Source organism: Amaranthus tricolor, chromosome 5 (genome assembly GCF_026212465.1).
Source record: "Amaranthus tricolor cultivar Red isolate AtriRed21 chromosome 5, ASM2621246v1, whole genome shotgun sequence".
Lineage (NCBI taxonomy): Eukaryota > Viridiplantae > Streptophyta > Magnoliopsida > Caryophyllales > Amaranthaceae > Amaranthus > Amaranthus tricolor.
The window spans coordinates 31,722,754-31,743,225 of NC_080051.1; the positions used below are offsets into that span (position 1 = coordinate 31,722,754).

General features: G+C 32.5%; 2 protein-coding genes across 2 annotated transcripts; both read right to left on the reverse strand.

Annotated features, from left to right (window-relative positions):
- Window positions 1-1,867: 1,867 nt before the first annotated feature.
- Window positions 1,868-6,118, reverse strand: LOC130812644 (uncharacterized). Its single transcript, XM_057678185.1, has 3 exons — window positions 5,396-6,118; window positions 3,593-3,908; window positions 1,868-2,264 (listed from the first exon to the last, which is right to left on the reverse strand). Exons 1-3 carry the CDS (start codon window positions 5,971-5,973, stop codon window positions 2,001-2,003), a joined length of 1,158 nt encoding a protein of 385 aa, XP_057534168.1. The 5' UTR covers window positions 5,974-6,118; the 3' UTR covers window positions 1,868-2,000.
- A 957-nt stretch (window positions 6,119-7,075) lies between these two features.
- LOC130812643 (probable serine/threonine-protein kinase WNK5) lies at window positions 7,076-15,530 on the reverse strand. Its single transcript, XM_057678184.1, has 7 exons — window positions 14,825-15,530; window positions 12,084-12,349; window positions 11,553-11,776; window positions 11,171-11,328; window positions 10,593-10,902; window positions 9,934-10,284; window positions 7,076-7,815 (listed from the first exon to the last, which is right to left on the reverse strand). The coding sequence occupies exons 1-7, from the start codon at window positions 14,915-14,917 to the stop codon at window positions 7,439-7,441; spliced, it is 1,779 nt and encodes a 592-aa protein (XP_057534167.1). The 5' UTR covers window positions 14,918-15,530; the 3' UTR covers window positions 7,076-7,438.
- Between the last annotated feature and the right edge of the window lie 4,942 nt (window positions 15,531-20,472).

A 20,472-nucleotide genomic window follows, 5' to 3' on the forward strand; every position in this document is an offset into this window, starting at 1 on the left:
TATTGAGCTTAAAGCCAATTTTTCTTCAAATGGCAATTTTAATGGGAATATTTTGTTAGGAGCCATTTCAACAGTTGTTATTATCTGACCCTTATTTTTATCATAGATTTGACATTTGTTATTCTCAAACTTAACCATATATCCTTTTTTAATTAATTGGCCTACGCTTAATAAATTTTGTGCAAGTCCGGAAACATAAAAAACTTCATGAATTAATTTTGATGAGCCATTTTTTGTTTTAACGGCGATTGTTCCTTTTCCGGCGACATCTTCTTTTTTACCGTCGCCAAGTGTGATGTGTGTTTTAACATTTTCGTCAAGAGTGACAAAATAATTTTTATTGCCAGTCATGTGATTTGAACAACCACTATTAATATACCATATGTCACTTACTTTTTCTTGTGCATTTAATCCAATGTAAAATATTTGCTCTCCGGAATTATTGTTTTCGGAATAGTTTGCTATTCTTTTTGACGATACCAACAATCTTTTTCGAGGTGAGAGTGTTTTTTACACCTCTTACATTTGTACCGACAATCATTAGTATTGTGGTTAGTTTTCTTACATAATTTACAATAAAGGTCAGTTTGATTATTTAATCGACTTCTTTGATTTTTAAAATTTCCTCTCCCCTTGCTACAATTAGTTGATGTTTGTCCTTTTTCATAATTTTTACAATGACTATTTTTATTTTCACCATTAGAAAATTTTAATTTAGCTTGAAATGCTTGTTCTAGTGGTTCTTCGTTAAATCTTTTTAATCTATCTTCATGTGCAAGTAGTGATCCCATTAATTCGGGCATACTTAATTGAGATAAATTTTTCTTGTTAACTTCTTCTATTGTTGTGGCAATAATGTTATATTTTTGTGAAAGACTCCTTAATATTTTTCGAATCACATTTTCATCTTCTATTTTACCACCATTTGATCTTATTTGATAAACTATATTAGTGACTCGGTCAAAAAATGAATGTATTGTTTCATTTTCTGCCATTAATAGATTATCAAATTCTCTCCATAGTGATTGGAGTTTAAAAAGAATTACCTCTTCGGAACCTCTGTATTTTGTCTCCAGGATCCTCCAAGCCTCCGTAGCTGTTTTTGCAGGCATGATCGTTGTAAGTATTGCCTCGTCGACTCCACGATATAATAGGGATAGGGCATAGTTATCCCTTATCCTATTTTGTTTATATTGTTTTATTTTTGTTTCATCCCAAGATGACTCTTTAGTGTCATCTTTGGGTGGTTGCTCGTAACTTTCTTGTACTAATTCCCATAAATCTTGGGAGATAAATATTGACCTCATTTGCATAACCCATTGTTCATATTTTTCTCCCTTAAATGTGGGAACCCAATTAACTTGGGGGTAATTAGTGGTTGAGGTCATTTTTTATTTTGTGGTTAGAGGTTTATTTTATTGTGGTTGGTTAATGTGTTTAGGTTGTTTGGAGGTCTTGGTTTTAATTAGCTCTTGATACCAAATGTAGGAAAATTTAGATGGTAAAATAGTGAATGGATTTATTTGGAGAGGAAGATGAGTGAATATGTAGAATGGATATTGTTCTTCATTGCACAAAATTGATTACATCAATGGGTATTTATAGTGCAAGTTTACTAAAATATCTTAGATATTTTTTATTTTTTAATTACTTTTCTAGGATCTTCCATTATATTATCTTAGATATTTTTATTTTTTTTAATTCTTTAGTTTAGATATTTTTATATTTAATTAAAATCCTAGATTTTTCTAGATTATTTTAACAATTAGTAATATTAAATTTGAGACTACTAAAGATAAATAATGAAATGAATACGATGATATACCTTCTAAAAAGATAACTTTTTTTAAAGGAAACCTACTAATTTATTGATAAAAATATTATTATACGACATCTACAATAAAATAACAATCGATCAAATACATAACAATTTTAATCAAACAAAATTCTATGTAGAACAAGTCATGATCATTATAAGGGAAATTTAAAAGGATATAACCTTAATTAAGGAAATGAAGCCATCTTATTCCTAATGATGGTTGAGAAAAAGTGGATAAAAATATCTGGTAAAGGAAGCTAAAGATTAGTATGATTAAAAGTTGATCAATTAAGGATATGGTCTTGATTACCCTTTTTGTATAACCAAAATTAAGATTTAAGGGTGAACATTTAAGCTCTAATGAGTATGATGCTTCACTTCCATGGAAGTTTGGATCAAATATCAATTCCCCTGAAACACCTTTGAAGTCTCCTGCACTCCATTCCTATCAATCAATTTACATATATAATTAAGCATTTTACAAATACTGATAATGTATAGGAGTATTATTAACAAGAAATATTCCATCAAGTTATTAATTCTCAATACCTATGAATCATTATACAAATACTCTCGTATAAAAACGTCTTACGATGAGACATATGCATACAACGAGTACGAATTAAAAAAAAGTGTTCTTATATTCAAAGTGTCAATTTCGTCATCCAAATAATGTACTAAATATTAAATAATTAGAAGTGACTATTTTATGTATAAAAATACATATTTTAATTTATTTTATTGAGTTATCTAGCCCCAACTTAAAAATGTTAAACAATAAAACAGTCTTAATTGAGAATATTTTATTCTGATTCTCAAATATGAAGTACTAAACATGGAAATGGATTAGTATTCAATTCCAGTTACGGCCCAAATATAAGCTAAAGAAGATGACCCCGGATTAGTATTCAACAATAAGAGTCCAAAAAAGAGCACAAATTCTCAAATTGGATGGTTTTACGGTAATGAATGATTCAATGTATGTTTATAGTTATAAAATGATCACTCATAATCTTGAAGTGATTATTTACAGTTTTTAAAGTGATCACCTTAAAATCTTAAATTGATCAAATATAACCTTAAAGTGATCACTTACAGTTTTAAGGTGATCATATAAAATGATCAATTATTAGAGAATTGAGTTGATTATTTGAACTTTTAAATTGATCAAATATAACCTTAAAGTGATCACTGACAGTTTTAAAGTGATCATATAAAATAATCAATTATTAGAGAATTGAGTTGATTATTTGAACCTGTCTCGTGATGAGACAAACTCGTACAAGACTGCTCACCTAAGAGCCCTTTGTTTGGCGTGCATCAATGGGTTTCAAGACAAGCCCAATGTGTCATATTGTTATACATTCGTTTGGGAACTACTAATCAGTACTCTGTATTATCTACTCAAATATGAAATACCTAATAAGAACAATTTCTTCCCTATGAATATAAACTGCGTAGCTCATTATTATTAATGAACTATGTTCTATGTATGTATACGTGTTGATTCTCATTTGTTTTCATTCACTTAAAAACGTCTAAGTTAAAGTTCTGTCATTTGATTAAAATTTTTTTTGATATTTAATTGTAAAATATTTAACACAAAAGAGTTACAGACGAGTTAGTTCAACACACATACAAAGATAAATGTCGACTCATCTTATAATTTCAGTATATATCCTGAATTCGCACCAAGCATATATCCATTATAATAATCATAAAAACGTGCTTAGCAGTATAAAGTACTAAATAAAAAGAAAGACATGTACATACCATAAGTTGGTCTCCAACCGTAACAACAATGGTATCAGGATAAGTGCTGAAAGACAAAGGGCCTTTGTCAGTATGCACATAAAATTCAGCTTTCTCCATAGCTAAATGTAAGCTCAAAGCATGATCATAAGACTCATGGATGTCCTCGTTGGAAACAAGAAGGCTAGGGTGCATATCATTGTATCTATATAAACTTATTATGGATTCCCTCTCTTCTATCACCTTCTCGAATCGTTTCTCTGAATATTTTGACATTACTTCTGCTAATTCCTCTGCAATCTTGTCTAGTTTCCTCACCACACCTTCCATCTTACGGCTGTGATTTCAGCATAGAAACCCAATGGTTAGAGATGTAGCATTGATCTAATTAACATTCCACTACAGTCTACCCTAACAATATTAAATGACTTCCAGCTAGTCTCTTGAGAGACCGTCTCTTCGAGAGACTGAGACGTATATCTCAAGTCCAGACCATTAAAGATTAATGTCTATTTATTGTATTCTTAATACCTACTTGCATTATCTTTAATGCTTACGTATCGTATCCTTAATGCCTACTTTCAATATCTTAAATGTCTACTTACATAATTCTTAATGCCTACTTACAATGACTTCGAGTTGGACTTCTAACGGTTAGAGTATATAATATTTCCTGAGGCTTCAACCATTAGATATATGGAGGCCTGTGTTGCATCCACACTTCTAGCCCAAAGGGCTCACATGTGAGGGGGCGTGTTAGAGTATATAACATATCTTGGGGTCTTAACCATAAGCTTAAACTTTTTGTTAAATTGGTTTTTTGACACACAAAGTTTGTTTTCGAAAAACTCTTAATAGCATGTTAGCAGCAACTTCACGTAATAAAGAGTGTAACTTTTGTAGAGTAAACATTAATTAATTATAAACCAACTTTGTCAAATAATTTTTTTAATATATATAAAATAATAGAGTTAAATAATATCTTATTTAATTGGTCGGAAGATATATTTTCATGGTATCAAAATAGTGCATTAAAAAGCTTACAACTACGATTTTAGCCAGAGTTTTATCAATATGAGATTGGCTAATAGCTCACATATGCATAGTCACGTCTAACAGCCCAATCTCCCAAAGAGACAGCAACCAATTAGTAGCCCCAATTAAATCCCCTTAACCACAGACATATATGAGCTTGCTTTGTTGGAACAGTTGTACATGACTTGTATTGCTCCATTAATACTTTTCTTACAAAGCAAAATATAATACACGTACGTAAATTTAAAATCATAGTCTTAGCTTAATTATAAATATTACAGTCTTACCCTGTAGTAAGATTAGATGGTTAATTGACTACTCTTCAAATGGATAATATCTTATGGCTGAATTTATATGAATTGAAATTTATTTGACTATATAACATATATGAAAATTAATCATTAACTTAAGCTTTTAGTAGAGTTGGTTTTTTGAGTTTGTATTATCTTATCTGCCTAAGCTTTTCGTTGAGTTGGTTTCTTGACATGGTATTAGAAGTCTGCATGACAAGAGGTCACATGTTCGAATGTCAACCAACTTTCATTTAAAGTGAAAAATTTAGCGCTTATGTGCATCTACACTTCTAACCGAATGGACTCTCGTGTAAGATCGCGTGTTAATAAATATAACATATCCTAAGACCGCAACTCTTAGCTTAAGCTTTGTTGAGTTGGTTCCTTCACAGTTTTTATTCGCGATTATACTTGGGGTCTCAAAACTCATCATATATTAACACATACTATCAACATGCATTGGATAATAAAATATTATAAAAATTAATAATTTTACCTAAAATCACGATAGCGATCCGAACCCATGACTTCACGAGCCCAAAGCAACATAGCCTTATCAGACCGAAACCAAACAAATTCCTCGCGGTTACCAACCCTGTCAACGAAGCTTTTCCGGAACCTAGCCTTTCGCTCATCAAGACTCCTAAAGAATAGTTCTACCTCAGCTTTAACCAACCGAACCTCTTGTCTATCAATCCCATGACCTACAATCCGAACCACTCCAAATTCTCTAGCCGACCAAACCAATCTCTCGATAGAGTTACCAACTCTCGAGACTAATAAACGATAGTCGATCTGAGCGGGGACCCTAGTTCGGGTCACCGCATGACATTGGTTGTAGGGATCAGGGAGACGTAGGTATGGTATTTGAAGATTGTTTGCAAAGTAATCGTTCAGCTTGCGGTCATCGACCGCAGCCGACCGAGAACCTTCGGCGGTAGGGATTGGGGATGGTGGTAATGCAAAGGATTTCATCATCGTCGTCATGGATAATGATGAAGATGATGATCTTTTCTCTCTAGGTGTTGTTGGTGTCATGTAATGATGTTGATGATGATTATGATGTGATGACATTTTTATGTGATTTGAGAGATTTAGATATGAAGGTTTAATGTGATGAATGATGATGATAATGTCTTGTGATGTTTATGTTACGAGTAAAGAATAGGAGGAGCTAGGTTGAGGAGAAATGATGGGCTTGCACGTCTATATTAATTGATTTTTTAATGATTACTTATTTATATTTTATGGAGCTATTCTTAGAAAAACGAAATAATATATATAATACACCTCACTTATTTTTTAGAATTTGTCACATTTGATCAAAATGTAAATATTCTTTTTACATTTAAAAAGTAGACTCTAAAGTTTACGCCATTTTAAATTACTATTTAAGAGCTGATTCACTCAAATAATTTAGAAAAAGTGGAATAGATTACAGAAGATATTATTACTAATGTGGAAAAGAAAATGAAAAAAAAATGTTTATTAATCATTAGGAGTATAAGACTACATGGGTTGCCACAAAGCCATACGATTCATTTGATTAATGGTATTAAATATTGATAATGAAAATAAATTTAGCGTTATTCTTAATAAAATGTATTATGTCACCATTTTGATGTAGTTTTCATTCAAACATGTACTTAATTTTTTGTAAAGAAAAAAATTATTAATTTAAGATAAACACAATCACAAATCCTATTCATAGGTTTTCTATGAGCAGGATACACTAGGTATGATGATGACGACAATCACAAACCCTATCAAGTGATTTTCCTAAATAAATAATTTTTTACTAGTCATTTACTCTATTCAATATCAATAAGAAAAAGGTCGGGGACTATAAAACAAGCATTCTTTTTATGTGAAAGGTAAAAGAGGAAAAGGACACTTTCAATATTCCGCACAAGGCAGGATCTGGGTGGGGTTTTTCTTTTTCCTGAAAGATGCGGACAAATCATATCCGTTTCCCCAAGAAGGGAGTAAAGAAAGATGCGCGCAGTCAAGAAACCCCTTAGCTGATACCTGCACTTAGTAGGGGTCGAACTCAAACCTTCTGATCTACATGCAGATGCTCTATTCATTGAGCCACACGTGCTTTTTTTTTACGTGACTTTAGAGAAAACAGTATATAATGAAATTATGACCTGTATTTGGCATTACTTGGTGCACGGATCTGGAAGTGTATAAATAGTGCAATAAGTCATACCCAAGTTTACACAGTTTAACACACTCATAGATATAATAGATGTCATGCATATTAACAAAAGATATAATAGAAGCGCTCGTCCGACGTTACCACAACACCAAATATGAGACAACTCACATATTTTACTAATACATGTCTTGGTGCAGGTTGGCGTCATTATTGTATACTTTTACCTCGTTTTCTTAGCCTTGTACATATGGGATTGGCTATTATTGAATTCTAGCCATAATAATTTAGGCGCCACACAGGTTTTGCTCCATCCATGACAAGCAGCCCTGGAAACTAACCATCCAAACTCCATCCAGCAAACCCAGCTAAAATAAAAGGTCACCTGGGATCACGGAACCCAATGTTCTCCACCGCACCTACAGTCTTGGCGGCACGTAGCTTATTCATAGCTTGCATCACTGATCGATTCAGCAACTGGCTACGGATATCCATGAATGAACGCAACTTGCTAAGCTTCTTATGTCCACTTGAGTTCATACCCTTGTATCGGGTACCAAGGAAACCATTGCATTCCTCGTCACACTTGTCAACAGTGTTTTCTCGAGGACAAAACCTAGAACATGCTTCAGTTTTAATACTTGATATGGCATCCCCCAACTCAGTATTATTATTCAGAGAAGAGCAATCAAACTCAGAGCAATTGCTTGCGCTGCATGAAGTTTCAGAATAAGTAACTCCAGTATCTATTAAATATCCTGCAACCAAAATGTCTGTTAGCTGTAACTAATAGAATTTCAATCCAAAAATGGCTGAATAAATCATGTACACATCTTATTTATATGAAGTTGCTAATGATGTCTACGACCAAGTGTCAATCAAAATCAACCTCTTTGTTATCACTAATAAGGGTAAGGTTGCATAAATCCGACTCCCCAAACCTCACTTAGGTGGGAACCGGTTTGTAATGTTGGGGCAATGAAATATTGTTGTAATAAAAGTCTTAATCACGACTCACGAGCTAAAAAGCGATCCAACCATCAACAAACGCAATTGTAGGTGCTTGTTACTTAGCATATGGTAGTATAAAATTGCCAAAAGGAAGCCTTTTCTCATTTCACCTCTATTGCTCTACCTCAAGTACCTATGTACAATTCTTGACACTGGGACACATCAATTTTGTTCAAAATCATAATATAGCAAAGTCGGATTATAGCTTGACAAATATCCATAACCGACATAGGTGCACGATCTCGAGAACATAGCATTCAACTAACCAAATGTATTTTCTGTTTACAATGCATTATTCACACACACAAATGTCAGGAACAGCAGACAAATCTTCATTACTATTAATTTTCCACTTACCTTTCGTAACGGAATTTTATCTCCGGAAGAGGCAGTAATTAGTTAATGAATTAATTCAGGTGATGTCAACCAATAAGAGGTGTGTGGGACTAAGAACTGTCTTATTACGTTTAGCAGAGGATGTGAAGCAGTGAATAAAAGAAGTTGGGGTTCAAGGATCCAAGGACATGAACATCACCACAGCATGCCATCATGTCGGTAGATTCAAAAATCTCTCTTTCACGATCCTAACAGATCGAATTTGGTGAAAGTTACAAGGATGGAAAGAAAAGTTGCTATCTAAAGCGGGAAAGAAGGTTATCATTAAGGTGGTGGCGTATTCTATTCCTACTTATGCTATGAGCTTTTCAAAACTCCCTTCTTTTTGTAATAATACAGAAAGAATTATTCGTTATTTTTGGTGGAGCTCCTCCTCATCTAGTAGGGGCATTCATTGGAACTCCTAAAGAGCCTTAAGACTGTGGTTTGGGTTTAGAAATGTTCAATATGGCTATGCTTGCAAAACAGTTCTGGCGGCTCCGCTCTCATTCAATTTCATTTTTTGTCAAGGTGTTGAAAGTGAGGTATGGCCCCTCGCCCAATATATGTAAAGCTAAACTAGGCTACTTGCCAAGCTTTTCTTGACATAGCATTTGGGGATCAAAATCATTGGTTGAAATAGGGGTTCAATGGAAAGTGGGAGATAGCAAGTCTATTTCTATGTGATTTGATGCTTGGTTAAGACTTAGAAGAGAGGGGTTGGGTAAGGTAAATACTCCCTTAAAGGTTGAAAAGCTCATTCATAGTGCTAATGGAGAATGGAGGAATGAGATATTGCGAAGATGTTCTTCCCAGTTGATGCAGCGAGAATATTCAACATTCACTTGATCCATTCTTACAGAGGAAATGAGATGCTGGGTGGGTAGCGATGATGGTGTGTTTTTCGTGTGAAAGATGCATACAAGCTTGCATTAAACACGAATTGAATGCTACTTTTTTAAACGGTATCAATCCAATTGGGCTAGAATTTGGAAACTAATGGCTATGAAGGATGATTTCCACAGTTTAAAATTTTCATTTTGCTTTTGTGATCATGAAAGTAATTTAGTAGCTCATAGGCTAGTTAAGTGGGCATTTAGAAGTGCATGTGATGAAATTTGGTTTGGTAGGTGTCCAACTTTAATTTCTGACGTTGTTTTGATGACTCTTTATTTTTGATATAATTGGCCTACCCTTATCAAAAAAAAAAATCAATTTCCTACTTGAAAAAGATATACTACCTTGATCCCAAAAATATGTTTTGATTTGGTTAGAATAATATTCGTATGAATAAAAAAGATAAAACAAATATTTGGGACGAAGGGAGTATTAATATTTCAACCTCAATACATTACATAAATTCTACTTTTCTAATTTGAACAAAGAGTAAAAAAACAACATGCACATGAGTCACTAGAAGCAGTTCCTCATTAAACTACAAGGTCAAATTAAGATCAAAATCTGGAACCTAAGTAAAAACTTAAATGTACCTTGCAGCCAATCATCAGTTGCATTTAAGGGCTTTTCATGAGAGTTTGATACTTCACACAAATTTATAGAACCACGAGGAGATTCGTGGGAAGGTGAACAGGAAGACAAGTCGGGTGGGCCATTTTCATCATCATCATCTTCATTGTAATCAAAACTATATTGTTCCTGCCTTTTGGGTGAATCTGAATCTTTCCATCCTGGAACTAAAGCAGAGATTTCCTCTTCGATCATATCAGCAATCTCGTGAGGCTCCCAATCAGTTATATCAAGGTCCCTCACCATCTCAGTTGCAACATCCATTGCCGTGTCGTTGACTATGTCATACGGGAAGTGGATATTCCGAATAGAACCTACAAAATTTAGCATAGGGATGATACTATTGGTAAGTAACACTGAAATCCCCAACAGTAGCTATAACAGAAATTTACAACTACCCTATGTAAAGACTGAACAAATCAAGAACGACAAAAAAAATCTTGCTATAAGCACAAGAAAAATTTAAAACCCAATCTAGTCTCACACATACAAAAAAATGAAAATGTCGTCACAATTGCAGTTAACAATTGCAATATTGCGGACGTGGCACCTAATGCATATTAACTTAAAAAAATGTTTGCTTTTCACTTAACCAAGGGGAAAATATATAATAAAACCATACCATCTTTGTCAGAGATTTGCACCTTGAGAAAAAGACTATTATCGTCAGGATTCACGGTTCCAGTAATTGTCATATCAGTGCTTCTAATAGGATTATCAACCAGGAAAGGCATCTCAACTAAAACTCCTTTTGGGGAGTATATTTGGAAAGGTCGATCTGAAGCTGGATTCAGTTTTTCATCGCTCAATAGAAATGGATCCAAGAGCAGCTCATGTGCTGGTAGCCTCTTTGAAACAGTTGCCAAGCATTTGCCAACAAACTGCTGGGCTTCAACATCTTCAATGAGATAAAAAGCTTCGGGCTTCTTTCCCTAGAATATTTAGAGAGCGGAACTATGTCAGAAGTCTGGAAAACCATAGCAAGAACCAAGGACAAAACCCTCATTATCTTTGTTACCCTAACTCTTCACTTTATCTCAAGTACTTGTGTGTCTCAGACCCTTGACACTCACACATGAGTATGACACTTGGAAACTTCAATTTTAGTTCAAAATATTAAAAATTTTCATAAAATAACCAAGATGGACATTTAGACACTCATGGGTACAAGAGTCCAGGTAACATAGCAAGATAACTCACCGATGTCACTTTCTTGTAGATTTGGGCAGGGTTTGAGCATTCACTGTAGGGATATTCAGATGTAAGCATCTCTAAGACACACATTCCAAATGAATATACATCTACAAGCTCATTATATTTTTCTTCATACAGTTCTGGTGCCATGAACTCTGGAGTACCTGTCAAATGAAACCAAAAGTGTTGCAATAAGAAATTGCATCGACACCCATACGAATATGATCATAATATCTCATCCCATAAATTAAAGGTACAAAGAAGTAGTGAGAAAAGCAGCAATGTCGGAGATAACTTGAATTGTGCTCAACTTTAGAATACACAACGTATGAGGAAGACAAATGGATCGGAAGGAACAAGTTACAACAAATATGAGCAGGAAACAGACCTATAACACTGTGGGCATGTTGTGAGCCACGAAGAATAGTTGCTAACCCCAAATCACCAATCTTCACCTGTCCAAGATGGCCATTAACAAAAATGTTATCGCACTTGAGGTCCCGGTGAATCACTGGGGGATCATGGCTGTGCAGATAAACAAGACCACGAAGGATTTGACGGGCCCAATTCTTGATAGCTCGTATATCTACCTGCTGATACTTCTGCCTATATCTGTCATAAAATTCGATACCACAAGTATTAACTGATTGGATTTTGGATTGCCTTTCTAGTTATCAATTAAAAGGTAGCCAGTATCCAATTTGTGTCGCAAAAATTTTGACACAAACTAGACAAAACATGAGATTTTCTAGCAAAAAAACACCAAATTTTACATGTTTTCAGGTCATCTAATTGTAATGAAACGTGCACATTTCAGTAATGTTCCCCGCTTTATATCTTTCACTGCAATGAAGTAAATTATATGCATGCCAAAGTTAACAACAGACACTAAGCAATAAATCAAAGGAATAGTGATTACTCTCTTAGAGTGCCTGAGGTAAACATTTCAGTGATGAAGTTGAAAGTCCTCTGATCAATGTCTATCCATGCATTGTAGAAATGTATGATAGACTCATGATTAAGATCCTTCAGTAGATGAACTTCAGAGTATAGTCGTTGCAGTTCATCCGGAGAACGTAGAACATCATTTAACATCACTTGACTCCATGCCACCTCCATTCCAAGCACCTCATCAAACGCTCTATACACAATCTTCATGGCTCCTTTCCCAAGAATTTCTCTAAACTGCCATTTTAGTTAGCATTAAACTTCTAAACTTTAAACAACCAACACTTTAAAACTGTATACTGACTGGGTTGCATACAAAGATCACAGTCAAACTCATCAATAACATACAAAGAAAAGATTCCATGATCTATAGCAAGTGCTCGATGAAAAAATTTGTTCGTTCGGGTTTGATTGTGTCCTAACTCTATAATTTGGATTCGGTTTTGTTTATCGTTGGATGAACTTATCAGAATTTCGACTGATAGCTCATGCGAAGAATTAAAAGGCAGCTGTTAGGGGAAACATGCAATAGCCTACATCTTAAGTCTAACTAACAAAAAGCATATACTGTTAATTTGGACTCGATTACACTAAACAAAAAAGAAAACACTAGGTAAATTTCATCTGTTTGGATAAATTTATATGTTATATGTTAAATGTCAGGCGGGGGGGGGGGGGGGTTTTCCAAGTCAGGTGATTTTCTAGCGGGACAACTTCATGTTGGGTGGCTTTTGTGTCGGGTTAGTTCCAGATTTGGGTTGGGTTAGGATCAACCCAATCGGTCAAGGACTTTTATGCTTTTTTCTTCTCATTAATTTTTTTTTGAAAAAATTAATAATTTGTTTTTGTTTCGTAGATAATAATTTTATATTAAAAAGGATCAATATAGATTTTAGGGCTACAATAAAAACTGCAAAATTAAAATTGTAAGAAAATTGACTATATAAGTAGTGGGCCCCGACTAAAATTGATAATGTGGAAATGAGAACCGGTTAAAACGGTCAATATTGGATATCGGTCAAATTTGACCTAGTTTTTTTTGTTTTTCGAGTGCGGTCATTTTCGGGTCATGGGTCAAAATTTCTGAGTTATGAACCAATAACTCCTGGTGAGGTTACGGGACAATTTCGGCTAAGTCCAAATTTGATAAATCTAGTTATATGTGCCTTGAGTTGTGGTTTGATTCATGTATGGGCAAAGCTCAAGCGTGTTACGATGGCTCTATTTGAAATGAGGCTAGGAATGGCCAAAAGGAGTGATTTGAGAAAGGAAGCATGAGTTGCATTTTGAGACACTACTAGGAGCCTACGCATAGGCGTGGCTGCTCTATATTTTGGCAGTGATGTTTAGTGCGTGCGTTTTTGGGGCTTATGTTATAAATACCTCACCATAATGCTTGGTATCAATCCATGCATTGCTTAGTCTTAACTCTTAAATCTCGATTACATGATCTAAACCTCTAGCCTATACACATTTAGAGAAATTTCCTACTCTTTTACATCCTCCTTTATAGTTCTCTAATGAGTTCTTGTAGAGTTCCATAGATTTCTTCATCAATAAATAATACAATCTAGGCCAAGGAATGAGCATCGGAAGCCTTATGTAGATTGTTTATATTTATTTGCTTGTTCTTTTATTGAAATTCTCTAATTTTCTATTTTCGAAGTTATACCAATGATCTTAGACAGATCAAGATAGTTTTTTCATCCTTGAATCTTCATTCACAACAACATATAATATCATAAAATTTCACTATAGGTTGGCTGTAAGGTGCTTAAAAAGGCACACCATTCACAGATAGCAAACACATACAAGTATACAACCACATCAGCAACAAGATATAGTGGATATGAACAAGCAGCCCTTGCATAATACAATTAATTACAAGGAGGCCTAATTGGCCCTAATATAATCTAATCCCATATCAGCAGCAAACAAAATAACTAAAGCTTGCCAAATTTTATATAATAATTGACAGTAATCAAGCAGAGTAGGAATATCTAGTACAGTTTAACCATTTTATAACTTTTAAGCTTAAAAATTTCTGACACTACCATCCATCCAACTTTCAAGATTTCATTATCACAAAGTCAAACTGAGAAAACAGGAATCTAATTTCTTACTTCAAGTATAACCAATGATCAATATCTAAGGAAAAATTGATATTGATCAGAATACATGAAAAGACATGATTAAGCTTTCATCCCTACAATCCTAAATTCCTAATTCAAAAGTAGAATTTCAGAGTGTCTTTAATATATAGCTTGCCATTATTTCACTACAAAATTAGCAGCTACCCAAAATAAAGAACATACCCAGAACACATGAAAGAACTTATTTCACTTTTACACAAAATGAAGTTCAAACTTTCAAGGGATCAATTTAAGCTCTAAATATCTATTACGTCCCCTCTCATACAAGAGCCCTTCATACATGATGCTAAGCATAGACAAGGAAATCCAAAATACTAATATGCGGTGGACTGAATACCCACCTCCATTCTTATGTGTTATAGTTACACAATCCCATCTTAATGGAATTAATGGCCACAACAGAATTTTTAATCAAATGATCCGGGTTATAAAAAGATTAATCGGATGACTAAAACCCTAAAATATTATACTTTATCACAAACAATTACATGATCATTAAACACAAAGATAAAATAAACTCCCAAATTTAACAATAGATAAGGAAAAACAAGGAACTTACACGTCCATAACGCCCAGATGGATCAACTTCAACGTAATTCCTCTGAGAATTTGGCCTACAAACTTGAGTCCGAACTCTCATGTTGTTATACATCACTTTGTAACAAACAAATCAACTAATTTCTTAACTATTTTATATATAAATCTCACTTAACTTGGGTAAAAGAACACAACTTTAGAGCAAACACTAGAAAATCCGGGGTTTTCCTTCATAATTTTCGAAGAAGTAAACTATCAACCATAACCAAAAAAGTGACAAATAATTAACCCTTAGCAAAATTCTAGCCATTTCTATTAATAAAAGTGAACAATGGTATTGTTTACTTATATTATTCATAAAAGCCATGGTTTATCACAACTTGAAATAGATGAAAGTTCACAAATTTAGCAACCCAAATTGATAAAGATTGATACTTTATCAAATTTGTGAGAATTTAAGTCAAAAATTAAAAGGTTTTGTGTGTTGCACCAACTTATCTGAAAATTCTTTTCAGGGTCAACCAGATATGGAAAAGTAAATGAAAAATGGGATTCTGAACTTGAAAAATCTATAGCCTGGATTCAACAGTACCATTTGTAGGTAGATTAAGAACCCAGAAAAGAAACAAAAGAAAAAAGTGTAGAGAATTATGAGGAATAAATTAGAAAAATCGTGAGAAAGTAAGAAAAAGTGGGGAGCAAAAAGGAGTATAAACAAATGAAGGGTAACAATCCGGGTGGAGGTGTTTATATGGAATTTTTGCCAAAAGTAATCTTTATTGTTCTGAGATGATTGGTGGGGACTCGAGAAAAGAGTAAGGTCTTTGGTTTATGGATTTTAGTTAAAGTTTTTGGTTTTATGGATTTTAGTTAAAGTTTTTGGTTTTGGGTTATTGATTGGTCAAATAGTTAAGAAAAATATTTTGATAAATGGTTTTTAAAGCAGCTGAAAAGTTGATTTTTAGGCCAAAATGAAAAAGGTGCTCCAGTTTTTTCTTTTTTTTTTGGGTTTTGGCTTGTGGGTTCACTTTTTCTCTAATAATCAACCAATAGCCAAGCCTTAAATTTACCAAACATCTCCACAAATAACTGGTTTTTTCAGCTAACTTAAAAGCCAACAAAAACAGCCAACATTCTCAACTGGTCAAACAAGTCAGCTAAAAAGCCAACGGCCAACAACCAATTGACAAACACCTTTTTTATTCTTATTTAAAGTTGTCTTACCGTGAGACTACTTTAATTGATTCAGTTCAAATTATTTAAAAAATAATGGCTTTCTATGCATATATGAATTCAGATTTTTTTTTAATGTTTTTTTAATAATGGGTTGCTTGTATGAAGCCTTCTCACGGTAAAACAATTTCATGTTACTTAAATGTTGTTTAGTTCCTTTTTAATTTCAAAAAATAATTTTTTAATTTTATTTGAAATTTTTACTCTACATTTTCATATTTTTTCAATTTTATTTTTTATAATTTTTATTGATACTAGTTAACGATTTATTTTGATAAAAATTGTGTTTAGTCCTTAGCTAAAACGCACAAGGATTGTGTATGTTAAGACCCAAACTCAATTTGAGTCGGTACTTCTTGCAGTTTACAACATATTGAAGTATTTTATCAATTTATCATTTTCTTTATTATTTTATTTTATGTGCAAGTGTATTACAATGCAAGTACAAACGAAGAAAATATTTTTTAATTTATTAATTTTGATAATAATATTAGTATATGTAGTGATATTTTTAGTTTTATTTTGTTCCGTATAATTATTGCAATTTCATTCAATTCTCTGTTGTTGTTATTAATAAGCCAAATCAGTAGAACAAATTCTAAATTGACTTAAATCAAAGCTTTTTTATTTTTTTTTAAGTGAAATCAAAGCATTCTTATCATAAATGCTGACAAAAATAATTGAGAAAAGATATTTAAAATTTTCAATTTAGAAAAAAAAAAATAACTCTCAAAAGTATTACATACACTTAATGGTAGGAACAAGGGTCAAGGAACAACACCCTAGTTAAAGTTGATCAAATCCTACACCAATTCTGATAGTTTAATGACTGACTAAAGACCAATTTGGTGTTATCCTGAGATATTTTTGAGGTTTCCAATACCTAATTTCTGTTCTTGAAGGATTCTAAATTGATAATGATTTTATGAGCAATCTTATACATGTCCCATCCTATGAACGATATAGGTCGTATAAAAATATGAAAATCGTACGATTATACAATTGAAATTGAGATTTTAATAATAGTAATTCGAATAATCTAAAGTTAATATAATTAGGTATCGACTGAGTAGGGTTAAGTATCAACAACACATCAAATTTGAGTTAATTACGTGTCACAACACCTCAAGTCAACCTTCAAAGCAAGTATATGTCATTATTCGGACATGTAATCTTCTCATAATCATACTAATAGGTTTTAAACTTGGTTTCTAAGTCATGTTTAAGTTGAAGTATTTTTAGTTTAAAATATATCGAGTTTGAGTTCTGTAGATATAACTCAAAGTTATAACCAAAATCAAATAAGTCCAAGGAATTATTTTAGTTTAGAGTTACACTATGGTAATATCAAGTCAGACAAAATTCAAGTTAAATTTAACTGAAAAAATGTAGGATCTATATTAAATTTGGATTAACATCGCGTCAAACTCAAAATGAAGTTTTAAGAGATGAATATTCAATTTATTTAAAGAGTCAAGTTTACATTACCATATTTTAAATGAGCAATTCTAGATTAATAAGTGTTATTTGTCATCTTGGTAAATTACACTCATGTGAAGGGAATTAATAAAGTGACATATCTTTTTGTATTTTGTTTATTTTATTAGTATGTTTTTGTCTACTATGGTGATTTACAAATCACAGTGATTGATCAGGATTTTCTAATTTCAAATCAAATCATCTTAAAATTTTGTACTTTCTCTTATCCTAACTATTTATTCCATTTGAGACTACATGGTAGTCAATGTATTAATTCAATTACTAATATTTTCAATTGTGTATAATTAAAAAATATAAAAATTAATATTCATTAGAAATATTTATATTGAGCGAAATCAAATAAAATTTCACTTAACAATTTTTCAAATTATAATTGAAAATAATCAATAAATAATGTTATTTCAAATTCCACAAACATTAAGAATTTGAGAGAGTACATATATACTTTGAGCAAATTGCATCTCTATACGTAGACATGGATGATGGATGGTATTATGGTCTATAAATAACACGTACATAGCAAGTGATGACTACATCTTTTTATTAAAAAAATTTTTAAGCTTAAAGAATATATAAATATTGAAGAATAGTTGATAGTTTTCTCCACTAAATTAATACGTGACATATGCCAAACATGACTTAATTCGACATTTGCCATCAACCACCATGTTTGGTTGATATTCCTCCACGGTTCCATTCAATATCCTTTTTTTAAATATTTTTATTATTGCTCTTTTTAAATTATATTTTGACTTATGTATTTGATATTTTAATTGTGTTTGATTGGACAATTTGTTTGGATAAATTGACAATCAATAATGCTTTACCTTTTTAAAAAAAGGTGTGAGTATCTAATTGTGAAAAAAAAATCACGTTTATTCTTCATTATTGTTTTACAATTAATTGAATAAAAATATTACTCAAAAAAAATAATTGTATAAAATAGATTGAACTTTGGTAAAAAAAAATAGTTTATTATATCAAATTTCAAAAAATATATATATATTAATATATATGCTAATTGAATATTAAATTTAGTTTTCATTTAACATGTTTTATAACATGTTACCTGATGAACCGTATTTTTAGAAAAAATTAATAATTTTAAAGATTATTATTTTAAAAAATTCTTTCCATCTCAATCCTCTACTCCTTTGATTAACACCTTTGCCCCTCCTTTTCACTAAAACGGACACGGACACGACACGGGTACGGAAAAACGCCAACTTAAAAATGGCGGACACGGGGACACGAAAATGATAATATAATAAATATATCAAATTAAAGATAATTTTACAATCTTTCATTTGATATATGTAAATAAACACTTTAAAAACATAAAACTCACATAAAATGCAAATAAGTACCAAATAAACAACATGAGTATTTAAAAAGTAGGTAAATAGGTAAATTTAAGTTTGATCATCACACATCATCCATATGACATCCATCATCATCCTCCGCTACAAAATTGGTTTCCAACTCGGGCTCAACAATCAAACTTCGAATCGAGGCTTCGTCGCTTCGAGGCTCGAGCAACCCACAGCAGGCAGCAGCACGGACAACGTTTGTGATGGAGCAGGCGAGAAGCAGCCGGCGCCCGGCGGTGGCGTGGTGCAGCCATGCGGGAGGGCGGCAGCGACTGAAGGAAGAGTTTTTTGGTTTAGAGTGAGAGAGAGTGCTGCGGGAGGGAGTAATTGAGAGAGAGTTTTTTTTTTTAAAAAAAAAAAAACACGTGGGGCACGTGTCCCTTCCGTGTCCTTGTCGTGTCCGTCTCGTGTCCTTGCCGTGTCCACGTGTCCGAAAAAATATTAAAATATTGAACACTTCATTTGGCGTGTCGGACACGAATTTTTGCGTGTCCGACACGTGATACGCAGGTCCAGGGGCGTGTTCGTGCTTCCTTGCACTCCAATACTAAACTTTCTTACTATAATACAAATTCCTATATCAAGCCTCAAAACACTTATTTCAAGCCTTAAAAAGCATATTTGAAAAGTCAAGTTTATCATATACTCCAAACTTTTAAATGTCAAATTTAAGCCTTAAATGACAAATTCCTAGCCTTAAAATGGCAATTCTAAAGCTTAATAAACTAATTTCAAGACCTAAAAGGCTTTTTTTAAAGCTAGTTTAGTATCTACTACAAACCTCACAATATCCAAGCCTTAAAATGACAATTTAAAGATAATCAAGCTTCAACGGTACTAAACTTGCTTACTTAAATAACAGAAGCCCTATTCAAGGCCTTAAAATGACAATGTCGAGATTTAAAAGGTCTAATCAAAGCCTTACAAGGCGTCTTCTAAAATTTAAGTTTAATGTCTTTTTCAAATCTTAAAATGCCAAATGTAAACCTTAAATGGCCAATTTCAAGCCTTAAAATAACAATTTGAAGGTTTAAAATGTTAATTTCAAGACTTAAAAGGCCTATTTTAAAATGTTAATAAGCTTGAAACGAGTTTAATATCCTTTTCAAAAGTCTCATTTACTTTTTGCACGTTTGCCAATGTACTAATTTAATTTTTAATATCTCTAATTGTACATAATTAAAAACTATAAAAAACTATGTATATTAATACATCATATGTTGAGATGAATCAAACAAGATTTCATTTGACTATGTTTTAATTTATAAATTAAGAAACAGAAGAAGTAGTATAAAAATGAAGAGCTCAATTCCAACCAAACTGAATGGTGGAAATGAAATTTTTTTTTCAATAAAAAAATAAACGTGTTTAGTAAGGAAAGGAAATGAAAGAAGAAATTGGGCTTCTTAGAATACAAGTCCAGTTTTCCTTATTCTTTTATTTTGGTCACATAAACCAAAACCCATTTGCATTATCTACTCATTTGAAAGAACTCGAAAAATTAAAATGAATAAGATAAATTATCAAAAAAATGCATGAAATAAGAGAAGTTTCATCTTATTTCTAA